General features: G+C 36.2%; 1 protein-coding gene across 2 annotated transcripts in view; it reads left to right on the forward strand.

Moving 5' to 3' along the window:
- Nucleotides 1-5,572, forward strand: part of LOC106064099 (neuroglobin-like) — a 72,908-nt gene extending 67,336 nt beyond the window's left edge. For both annotated transcript variants that reach the window (XM_056022665.1, XM_056022666.1), the window contains exon 4: nt 2,409-5,572. In XM_056022665.1, the coding sequence (XP_055878640.1) occupies nt 2,409-2,540 (132 nt within the window). In that variant the 3' untranslated portion in view covers nt 2,541-5,572. The remainder of the gene's footprint in view (nt 1-2,408) is intronic.
- Nucleotides 5,573-13,275: the final 7,703 nt, after the last annotated feature.

Below are 13,275 nucleotides of genomic sequence, written 5' to 3' on the forward strand. Positions count from 1 at the left end.
AGGAGCTGGCCATTTTCCGTGTGGCACTAGATCTAGTTGTTGTTTTTTTTAAATAAATTATGTGATGTGACAGGAAGGAACGTAGTGGGAGAGGCAGGAGGGAATGTAGTGGGAGAGGCAGGAGGGAATGTAGTGGGAGAGGCAGGAGGGAATGTAGTGGGAGAGGCAGGAGGGAATGTAGTGGGGGAGGCAGGAGGGAATGTAGTGGGAGAGGCAGGAGGGAATGTAGTGGGAGAGGCAGGAGGGAATGTAGTGGGAGAGGCAGGAGGGAATGTAGTGGGAGAGGCAGGAGGGAATGTAGTGGGAGAGGCAGGAAGGAATGTAGTGGGAGAGGCAGGAGGGAATGTAGTGGGAGAGGCAGGAGGGAATGTAGTGGGAGAGGCAGGAGGGAATGTAGTGGGGGAGGCAGGAGGGAATGTAGTGGGAGAGGCAGGAGGGAATGTAGTGGGAGAGGCAGGAGGGAATGTAGTGGGAGAGGCAGGAGGGAATGTAGTGGGAGAGGCAGGAGGGAACGTAGTGGGAGAGGCAGGAGGGAATGTAGTGGGGGAGGCAGGAGGGAATGTAGTGGGGGAGGCAGGAGGGAACGTAGTGGGAGAGGCAGGAGGGAACGTAGTGGGAGAGGCAGGAGGGAACGTAGTGGGAGGGGCAGGAGGGAACGTAGTGGGGGAGGCAGGAGGGAACGTAGTGGGAGAGGCAGGAGGGAACGTAGTGGGAGAGGCAGGAGGGAACGTAGTGGGGGAGGCAGGAGGGAACGTAGTGGGAGAGGCAGGAGGGAATGTAGTGGGAGAGGCAGGAGGGAACGTAGTGGGAGAGGCAGGAGGGAATGTAGTGGGAGAGGCAGGAGGGAACGTAGTGGGGGAGGCAGGAGGGAACGTAGTGGGAGAGGCAGGAGGGAATGTAGTGGGAGAGGCAGGAGGGAATGTAGTGGGAGAGGCAGGAGGGAATGTAGTGGGAGAGGCAGGAGGGAATGTAGTGGGAGAGGCAGGAGGGAATGTAGTGGGGGAGGCAGAAGGGAATGTAGTGGGGGAGGCAGGAGGTAATGGGATTGAGAGGACATGGAAGGGGTGGAGGGCATTGTGAGATTGAAAGAAATAGGTGAGATGATTGGGAGAGGGAATAAAAGAGGTAGGTAGGAATGATTGGGATTGAGAGAGAAAAGAGAGTATGATTGGGACCGTCATAGAAGGCCTCAACACTGACCTGCGACGTCGCAACTTGTGGGCAGTGGAGACCAATAGCTCGCTGCCGCGTCGTGCAGACCTGTACGTCATAAATGGTCCTTCCTACAGGTCACTAAGGTCAGACAATATTCACTAACCTGTATGTCTGTCAGCAATAATGTATAAAGTATAAATAGACCAGAACTGTTTCGAGTGTATCGCTCCGCCCCTGCCCTATATTTCTGAAAGCCAAACCAACTCCATGTCCTGTGGTAACGCATAGTGTCAGTTGTAAGATGAATTATTGATCAGAATAAACCAATTGGTAAACACGGAAATGGGATGCCCAATAGTTGTGGAGGCGTGTAATTGAACCAACTCAATCACTCACTCAATCAAACACAATCTATGTCTCTGTCTTTCTTCCTCTCTTTCTTTCTCTCTCTCTCTCTCTCTCTCTCTCTCTCTCTCTATCTATCTATCTATCTATCTATCTATCTATCTATCTATATTTTCCGTAAAAAAGGTTTTCAAGACAAATCAAACTAGATGTAATTCAAGATAAAATTTAGATTATCTAAATCTAATTTAGATTATCATAGATAATCTCTACCTGTCGCAAGCAAAAGCAACTCTCTGTCGCCACCAAAGCTAGCTACTGCCGAAATAGCACTTGCCATATCTGACATTACCAGTTATCTTTGTATCATTTTTAGCGATCTTTGTATCATTTTTAGCAATCTTTTTATCCTTTCTAGCTATCTTTGTAGCATTTCCAGCGATGCCGAAATACACGAAGTATTGCCTGGGAACATATTAACGGACGAAGCCAATGGGTAATGCTAGTTCTATAATAAATTCACAAAAGTATTTCTACATAAAGCTAGACAACCCATGGACTGAATGGACCCAGACATAAGTGCGTCACTTCTATTTATAGGGTTTTCCCAAATTAAAAAAAATCGAAAGTAACGGAAACAAAGTATCTCTCCCTACATTATTTACTCTTCTGCTGAAGAACTCAAAACTACTAGAAGCCAAAGTGTTAAAAAAAAAACACACTTCCTGTTTATATTTCTGTGACAAACTTGATGCGTACTCCACGTGACAATAATGTAGTATGGTGTAATGGGTAAGATATATCATGTAGCATGTTATCGTGTAACATGATGTAATGATGTAACATGATCTTATGTTTTTAGGGTGCGTCGCGGTGCTAATTTATTTCTCTTCTGCTTTCGTTCACAGCTGGTAGGACCACAGTTCAACACCGCCATTCAGCCCGCCTTAGGGGACAGGTGGACACCGGAAGTGGAGCAAGCCTGGGCCGACCTGTTCAGATACATCACTCACCTGATGAAAGAGACAATGGTCATGTGATCACGTGTTTTTCCCAAAGCCGGGACACTTGCACCAGGCGAACCTTCTTCCCAATGCTGGGACAAGTGCTCGATCACCTGTAGCACTTCACCAAAGATGAACTTAAATGACATTGACCTTAACTCTCTAGCAATATCGAGTTCAAGGGAGTATTCATTTTTGTATTTTCTGATCTACCGATACTTCATGTTTTATTTCAATCGCCTTACACTCGTGTGCGCTTGCGCATTGATCAGGGAGGGTTTATTTATCTTACATTGGCTCTGTTCGGACGTATGCCCCGCCTGTTTATAGAACAATTAACATTTTGGCTGGCTTATTGTATTTGCATCAGGTGCCTTGACTTGACCAGTTCTCAAATTGGTTTTGTGGCGAACAAAACACGCTCACACACATACACACACCTGCACAGTTAACCCCTTCTCCTTTCCAACACACCCGCAAACACAAATGAAATGTATACATGTGCGTCAGAGGCTAAAGACCCGTGCAAGGTAATTGGCCAATAAGAAGACAGCGCTTTAGCAAAAGACAGCAGATGATTGGCTGATTCGTCACCTATGCTGGAGTATTTCCGATGGATTCAACGCTGGCACTTTTTTTTTTCCTCCAAGAAAAAAAAAAGAAAAAAAAAAAAGAAAGATAATAACAGCAGTAAAATATAAGAATTGTCTCATCTAATGGAGCAGTTAATAATAGCAACTCGATGATCAATTGGCTGTTATGAAACCAGCCAGATCTAATACGACTATAGCATAATTGTGTACTTTCATTCATGTCTATGCTGTGCATCCATTTACATTTTTTTAAAAGTATAAAGTTAGCTTCTGGTAATATGTTTAAAACACGTTTATGGACATAGTTTAAATGAGGAAGAAGAAACAGGCATTTGAAAACAGATGACACCGCCATTTGTGAGACCCACGATGCGCATGCGTAGAGCACAAGCCAATTTCGTACAACTTTTGTGTACTTTGAGTTGCTGCTTATACAAGTTTTGTTTAAAGTAATTGGTTATCCGGAATTGTGTTGCTATTTTTGACAGAAATTGGACAGTTGCCATGGTTACAGTGTAAAAGGAATGGGAGTGCTCTCCCTTTAATAACTACGCCTTGTTTGAGCATGCGCGCCATTAGTCTGTAGACCTTTGTGCTAGGTAATAGTTTTCTCGAAACGAGGCAAGAGTTTTAGTTTATCGCTAAAGATACAAAACCTGAAAAAGTTTACTTAAATACATAAGGAGAAAGATGGCAGAATGTAGCCCGCAGTTCCCAGTTAAGCAACTCTTTATATCTAGCAATGACTTCAAAACAAATTAAATTATTATTATTATTTATTTTTTTTTAATTTAAGTTAACTGATTAATTCCTCTTTCGGATCTTGCGAGCTATAAGGCAGATGATGTTTAGGTCATCTGTTTCTTTGGCCAACGGTTAACAGGATGTCGTATGGCCAGCAGTTGGTTGGACTCAGGGGCGCCCTAAAAATCCCGAAATTCAAAATCCCATTCTTCACTGAGATTCGAACCCAGGACCCCAGGTTTGGAAGCCAAGCGCTTAACCACCAGGCCACCGCGCCGTCTGATTACTGATTAAGCTGAAACTGATTAAATTCCAAATTAGTTTTCACAAAGAGGGATACGAAATTGATTTTGTCAGCCAAATAGGCACATCGAAATTTTGAATTTATATAACTGTAAGAAACGTTAATATTTCTCCATATGGAAAACGAAAAGTATAATGTTCATTTAAACAGAATGTGTATGGCCTATACCCTTATCTATATATATTAATTCTCTTCTTCCCTCAAGAGTTTGGACGAGAAGAAGAACTAAAGGAAAGATCACTCTCTTTTTCTGCAATTTATTTTTTTTTTTTGAGTTTTCAAAAGATTTTAATTATTTCCGGATATTTCCATGACTTTTTAGTATATTTTGTAAAAAAGTTATTAAAAAAAAATGGTTTAATTTAACAATTTACACCTAGAATTAGCGCGGGTCTTTTGAAAGTGCGGGGCACACTGCGGTCACATAGGGGCCTAGGGCCGGCCCTGCAAAATAACGGCGTATGCTACCCTGGGTCGACTAGTTTAATATAAAGTGTATATAATGTGTATTATTGACATTGGCCTTCATTTGTCGTTGTTGAGCTTAATAACAAAATAATATTTAATTACAGACAAAGTAGAAAATATATTCTTTCTTGTAATTGTGACCAGATTTTTCAAAAGAATTAGTTAAAAGTTGTTTTATTTTTTTTTATTCATGTGAAGTATTTTCTATTTGTATTTTATGATTTTATTCTATTACAAATACACCCAATAAATGGTTCTACACATTTTGTAGCCGAGTATGAGATTTCATTTAATATAAACTTTTGTGCTGTATACTGTACAGAATAGCAGTGGCGTCACTAGGAGTGCGGACTGCACCAAATGACTTCCACCCATGTGACACTACTGCTAGATATATAAATTTTAAATTCATGTAAGGAATCAACATTTTTTAGAGATTTAAAAATAGAAATTTCAATGCTTAGAATTTCCTACTGTCTGTTGCCAAATAAATAAGAAATAAAAGTATGTGGCATCGTGTGGACTAGCAACCCAGCACACTATTGCCGTGAACAGTGGGCGGAGATTCTGGCCCACACAAAGAACGTGATTGAAATGTTTCAGTACATGGTAACAACCATATTTGGGAGAGCTATATTAATAAGCAACTTGGTCATCCCGAAGATAATCTACTTAGCAAATATAGTAGAACCTCCTCCTAATTTCATAAACAACATCAATACCACTATCAGAAATTTTATTTTCAAAAACACAATAAGGAACATAAAACACACAACACTCATACAAGACAAAAAAGAAGGAGGTATAGGCTTATAAGACATTCACACAAAAATCAAAACGCTTAGAATAAAATTTGTAGGGAAAGTAGTAAGGTCTCCCAATAACTTCCCCTTAGTATTATATTATTTTGGACTTAGACTAAACAAACTCCTCCCCATTCAAAACAACACACCCCATCATTTTGGTAACCATACACATCCATTCTATAGATCACTCACAAGACACCTACCCAGCAATGAAATCATAACACACCACGACTCAAAAACAATATACACTATACTCAGAGACAAGTTGAAAGAAAACCTCGAAGTTAGAATAAAGTGGGTCAGGGAGTTAGGGGTTAAACCAACCAACTGGACAGACACATTCACGCATTTACACAACAAATACATAACACCCAAAGCACGAGAAGTGGCCTACAGATTACTCTTCGGGATGACCCCAATAAAAGGAAGACTCTCAACTACAACAGGGTCCAAATATACCTGTGCAATTTGTAAAAAAGAAAACCAAAACCCAGAGAAACACTTATTTAGTGAATGTGAGCTGGTTGAGGAAGCAAAAAAAGCTTTAGAAGATATTATTGACGCAAACAGTCAAACCTGTGCAAATGCAAATACTGCTATTTTCTTTAACAAAGTACCTAAAGCCATAAATAAAAAACTAAGAGACATCAATGTAATTATTTTATCAGAATATAGAAACCTTATTTGGAATACCTACTTACAAATTGTCTACCATGACAAGTAATGTTCCGAAGTATTATAAAATCATATTTTTAAGAAAATTATTGAACGCAAAGTGAAACAATATAGCGCTACATAAAAACACCAAGATTGTCCATTAACTTAAAGAAAAGGGAATATATATATGAATATGTGTATGCGAGTGTGTATGCGTGTGTATAGATATATATCCTAAATGATCCTTTTTATATGTTTAAAGACCCTGTAACCATATCATTAAAAAAGCTAGTACTCCAAATAAAAAAAACAGTTATCACCCCTTAAAATTGACAAGAGTTAAGACAATTCAAGACAGTACACAATCACGAAGGCCACGCCTTGACCTTGTGACTGTAAAGACTTAAACCAAAGTTTAGGTCTACAAAGACGAGCGAGTTAGGCAGGAGAAAACGAGAGATCTCATTCGATTAAAACAGAGAATCATATCGAAATGGAACATTAGGCCGTCAAGTCAAGGAACGGAAAAAACAACGAGGAACCAGGAGCGAACACGTGAAAACCCAAGAAAAGGGAAAGAAAAGAGTAACTCTAAGAAATCAAGAACAAGGGCAGACCTTTACGTTTTATGTAAACATTGTTTTCTTCTGTTGTTACTGTATTGAGAATCAGGCATGACCACATGATATCTAAGCAAACAATTCTTTGTATAAATTTGTACTTTTTAACAATTGTCCATAGTGACTTCTTTACGAATATTGAAAAAATACCACCACTATCCGTATTGTGCATACCTGTGCAGTCTACATACAAATATATTATTTCTTACTACCTTGCAGACGTTTACAGTGTGTACATATATTATTCTTCTTCTGTTTTTCTAATATTGAGCATCAACATAACTTCATATCTCAACAAGCTTCTAGATCAAATTGTTACTAAATTAGTATTTAGTTTCATTGTCAAAAGTTGTAAAAAAAATATAAAAAATTCTCCACTACCATTGTCAATATTGCGCATGCTTGTGCAGTCTACAGAGAAATAATATATTAAAGAGGGGAAGAGGAAAAATTTAAAAAGGGGGAAAAAAAAAGAAGAAGGGGGAAAATATTCAAGAAAAAAAAAAGTATATATATATATATATATATATATATATATATACATGTATAGAGAGATAAAAAGATACATATAAAATAACTTTCAGTACGACTCTAATTGGTCCCTGTGACCAGCCACAGAGAAATTGTTTCTGAACAGAAACTCCCGATATACTGACTCTAGCAGACAGGATTTCCACCTTGATGATGAGGAAGTAGTTTTCCAAATCTCAAGGGAGGAAATCAAAAGGGAGACAACAAAAGAAACAATATAAATGTTTAAATGCCTATGTTCACATAAGTGTGTACACACATAGATGTGTATGCACGTTTGATAGAAGTTAATATAAAGAACTAGGGTAATGTAGCAAAGCACAAAGGAAACAACCATAAGCAATGTAGACAAAGTGGAAAAAAAATGTGACTACGATGATGTTTTAATATCATTTAAGTTTCTACTTTCACTCTTTGATTGTTTCTATTTAATTACCTATTGTTGACTTCTCCCTACATATACTTTAAGACCTTAAATTTCAAAAATATTCATTATATGCTATTGGAAAAAAATAACGCCATATACAATGCAATTTAAAACATTAAAATATTATGACAACCTAAATGTAACTATATGGATTGCTATGTTTTGCAATCATTGTACTTTAAAATGTAACCACTTCATTTGTACACTTACTATTAAAATATGCACCTTTTTTTTTATAAAAAAAAAAAAAAAAAAAAAAAAAAAAAAGCCCAATAAAGAGGCCAATAGCCCAATAAAGAGGCCGATGCCCAAAAAAGAGGCAAAGAAAAGAGGCAAAGGCCCAAAGGATTCCTAGGATGTAAACAGCTCGACAACTGAAGTCAAAAGCTAAAAAGCTGAGGTATCCTAGAAAATAAAAAAATAATAAAAAAAAATATAAAAATCGAATAGATCTAGTAATAGTATAGATTCTATCTTGAGACTAGATTGCCGAGTCTAGCCTATGCTATGCCTATAGTCAGTTTTTATAAGAAAAAAGTCTAGATATTAATAAAGACTAAAGTTTTTTAATTATTAGATTATTAGAATTTTTAATTAGATATAGACATAGACATAAGACATAGATCTAATAATACTGTAATACGTTTACTATACTCTATACTTAATCTACTAAACTAGAGATCTATAGATCTATCTATAATATAGTCAATCTAGATCTATACAATATTCATAATAATACTTCTACTTATAATGACTTATTTAAAAAGTTAGTACTTAGACTTAGATCGATTTTAGTTTATTAATAGATTTACTTTTCAATGCCTAGACCTAAGAATAAAATTGCGAATGATGTCTATAATGACTGATTATTTTTTTATAATAATAGGCCTATTTTTTAAGTACAAAGTTTTATGGAAGAGGCAATATATTAGTTGTTTGAAGATTGTAACTTCTTAAATTCAGGCTAAAAATATCGAAGCCTACATTTTTACTCTCATTTCTAAATAGTCAGAAGAGATGGACTGACTCATAGTGTAGCTTGTGTACATCTGCAAAAACACAAACTCAGTTAGACATTCAAAACTATTAAAAGAAAAACTTAGTGATTATTTTTACTGTATAATTCTATTATTATTCCTTTTTAGAATTAGGATATAAACAAAAATTTGTCATATGACTATATCTAACAGAAAAAAAAATTAAACTTACATCTATTTATGCGGTTATTTTTAGTTACCTAGTAATATAAAATATATTGAACTAACACGTACATTCATCATAATGCAGCCATGCGATTTTTCGTTTATAAACATAGCATTATTTAGGACCAATATTTTACAAAGGCTGCTTGGAGAAATCAGGTATACCCATTAGGAGAAAAACGACCCCTTTACTCAAGAAAAATTTAAGAAACTAGAACAGACACAAAATAAACAGTGACATTCATAACAAAATAATATTCAAATTGATTAGAGTAACACCCTTTTAAGTAATCATTTAAAGTTTAAAATCACTACAATTTTTTTCAACAATTACTTTGTGTATTAAATTGTGTTTCGGAAAATGCCGGGTACATGAAATAAGCTAGTCCTAAAAAAACAACACAGATCTTGGGTAAAATACTCATAAAATAAATAAATAAAAAAAGCGACTTCCGGCCCAATACTTTGTAATCAAAGAAACGAAACGGACTAGTCCAACAAACCCTATTAGATAATACATATATGTATATATATTATATATATATTACATTATTAGATAATTATTTTTTTAGTTGTTACCAAAACAGTCAAACATTTACTTACAACACTAACTTCTACTTCACTAACAAATAATTGAGCAAACAAATTCAGTGGGAGCGATGGTTTTGCATGGCTTTTAGAAAGTTAGGATAGATTAGGCTCATAACTTGTTTTTAGTTTTAAACACGACCCTAAATGTTCATTTGTTAGTTGACTTCTTACTTTACTTTTAATTATATTCATGCAAGAAACACTTGCTTGCACGAATATGTCGATCCGAAGATAGTCAGTACTTCAAATGCCAACTTCACCTCACTGTAGCATTCTGAAGACTATTTCATGCATCGAATATAGGCTAAGTGTCTCAACTCGAGACATTTCTTTTAAAGGTGTCACATTTGTTGCGTTACATACATTTCTGGACCTCCAACTTTTCCAACTTGCTTTTTTACTGTACATTTTCCACTCCACAAAGCTTTTTTTTTTAATCGATATTTGCATTTCTAGAGATCCAGTATCAATTCTAAATAGCTCTATGTGGATTTTGTTACTATTTGTGTTGAGAGAATTTACCAGGAATGCTAGAAAGGTTTTGTTGGTTTTGAATTGCTCAAATCTGTCAAGAAATTCATCTTTGATTTTTTTATTACTGTGCTAAAGTAATTCGTGTCGCGTGTCGTGTCACGATACTACTTAAGACATTCTGCTCCAAAGAATCGTGGTTGCTCCTTTATTTTTTCCTGTCATACTTCTGGCTCCATTAGTTGCTGTTTAAGCGATTCTATTTAACTCGATCTTATTGTCTTCAAGGAATTTTTTTGCTCTATCTTCCCCTCTAGTTTGTCATGAGAGTAGCAATCCTAGAGGATGTTCTTTTGGACCTTGGGATGACATACCTGACAAAATGGGCAACTTGTGCCGTGTTCTTTATGCTGCAAGACTAGCAAGTGATAAGGCAGAAGAAAGTTGAATATCTTCCACCTGCAAATATGTTACATTTGAAGATATTTTTAGCTATTCTATCTTGTACTATTTTAGCGAACAGTGGCAAATCTTTGATTTTTTTTTCAAGGTTTCTGTTTTTTTTTTAAAAATCACGAAACAGTTCTTCAGACGCACGTAGGAAGCCGTTTTTGACATACTCACCATCTGAAAATGGTTTGGCTTTTTGTGCAATTTCTAGTGGTAACGCAAAGCTTGCCAGAATAGCATTACTTGTTGATTGCTTCTAACATTGAGAAGATCGTTCGCTTCTTACTCATTTACTTGAAACAACAAACTATACGTCACAGCCAAAGCAAGTGGTGAAGATGCGTTTCGTCTTGAGTCGAGAATATTTTTAAAAATGTTTCGATGAAATAAATAATATTTGCGTATGGAACAAAAGAGCCGCATGTGGCTCGCGAGCCGCAGGTTGCCGACCCCGGTTAAATCGGGGACACGACAAATCGTTCACTGACATTTCGTTCACCGACAAATCGTTCACGACTTTCGTTCACCAGACATTTCGTTCACCCGACAATTCGTTCACGCGACATATCGCTCACGGACTATTCGCTCACAGACAACTTGTTCACCGACAACTTGTTCACCGACAGTTGGTTCACGACAAATCGTTCACGCGACAAATCGTTCACGCGACAAATCGTTCACTAACAATTCGTTCACAGACAAATTGTTCACAGACAAATCGTTCACTGGATATTTCCAAAAACAAAAAAATTGCTAGAGATAGGGCCTGATCCGAAATTCTGTGTTAATTTTTGTTTGTTTGTTGTTAATATTTTGTTACCGAGGACAGTATGTGATAAAAAATTATACTTAAAAAAAAAAAGAGATCTTACAAGCAAGCAGAAACATTTAAATGGGACCTCACTTTACTATAGGTAACATTTTTACTTTCAACTTGTAGGCCTTCTTTTACACTCATGTCCATTATGTGGTCTTGTTCGACCTACCCATATTTGCTTATCTTCTTAATAGCGGTCCAGATGTTTAATTAACATACCCATTTTATTGATATCTTATTAACAAAAACAAATCTTATCTTATATAATACAGACGTTTCTTCAAAAAAGAAGATGATTACGTCCTACGCGTCATGCATTCTGCCAAGTCACTGGTTTTCCTGGCTAGCTCAGACACACTAGTATTTTTTCCACAATCCTTTCAGTGTTTTTACGAGAGATAATTTAGATTTTTAACAATGGTACTAGATTTGGTACAATATATATGGTTTCACTGTTCAACTCTGAACGTCACATACTAGATACAGATCTAAGGTTAATACTTATCAATTAAGACATCTAAGAAAAAAAAACTAAGTACATATACAACACTAAGAAATATTTTGGTTCCCCATCAAAAAATTAAAATTTATCGCAATACAACAAAATAAAATTGTTTCAATAAATTTGTTATTGAGGTCCAAGCAATCAAATTAGTCTACCAATGGGTGGTCACATATAGAAACAAGTTAACTAAAATAAAAATAAAATAAAACTTCTTTTAAACTTGATGGAAAGTACTAAACTAGTGTCTAGTAGATATTTTCAATGTTAACAGATTGAACATGTGTATAGGCAATGTCCAATAGAGTTTTATTACTTCCAGAGGAGCCACTCTGTCTAGCACTCCACTAGGTGTTAACTAGAGTATCCAGATAAATGGGTAGATTCCCGGTAGATGAAAAAAAAGGGTAGGGGGGTGTAAAGGTATATTAAAGGTGAAAGTAAAAATGTTACCAATAGTAAAGTGAGGGCCCGTTTAAATTTTTCAGCTAGCTTGTAAGATCTCTTTTTTTTTCTTTTAAGTATAATTTTTATCACAAACTGTCCTCATTAACAAAATATCAACAACAACAACAACAACGAAATTAAATAAACTCGGATTTGACCTGATCTCTAGAATTTTTTGCATTTGGAAATAATAGCTACAGAAGTTTCAATGTAAATAAATTAAACACGCGACGAGAATATATAATATTAACAATATGTTACTATCTAGTGAACGATTTGTCTGTGAACAATTTGTCGGTGCCGTGAACGAATAGTCGCGTGAACGATTTGCCGTGAACCAACTGTCGGTGAACAAGTTGTCTGTGAGCGAATAGTCCGTGAGCGATATGTCGCGTGAACGAATTGTCGGGTGAACGAAATGTCTGGTGAACGAAAAGTCGTGAACAATTTGTCGGTGAACGAAATGTCAGTGGACGAATTGTCGTGGGACCGGTTAAATCTAGAATCTAGGTGATACCACTATCACCTGTTCAAAAATCTTTGAATTGTTGGTCATAAAATATTGAAAATATTTTACTTCATATAATTAACATTTTTATACTCTTTTGTAGTCTAAATAAAATAAATAATTCAAATAGAAAGATCAATTTAAAAAAATAATTTCAAATTTTTAACATGAAATATTTATTCTGATAAAATATATTCTATTTAGCACCAAATAAAATAATTCTATAAGATGACTTAAAGTTAAAGAATATTTTAAAAAGCCTATTCAATCAAAAGCATTTAGTCTAAAATACCCTCCCTTGATAAATCTGTTGTACTACTTCCTTTATCATTGTTACCTCCCTTGCCTTTTTGATGCTACCATCATTGCAATACATTAAAAAGCAAATTGGAAGGGAACCATAGACAATACATATAGACTGGCATTTTTCTTCTTCTTCGTTCTCATTGTTATGTTGGAGTGTTCAGATGACTGGACCAATATACGAGATGAACTGCGCAGTGGTTTCCAAATCAGGGAGCTCTCCATATAGTTTTCTTTCTATTGGGGTGATTTGGGGCCAATGTCTTATACGGGCCTCTTGGTAAAGTGAGCAGTTTTGGAGGACGTGGTCGGCATTCTCTGGTGATACTC

This window comes from Biomphalaria glabrata, chromosome 3 (assembly GCF_947242115.1).
Source record: "Biomphalaria glabrata chromosome 3, xgBioGlab47.1, whole genome shotgun sequence".
Classification (NCBI taxonomy): Eukaryota; Metazoa; Mollusca; class Gastropoda; family Planorbidae; genus Biomphalaria; species Biomphalaria glabrata.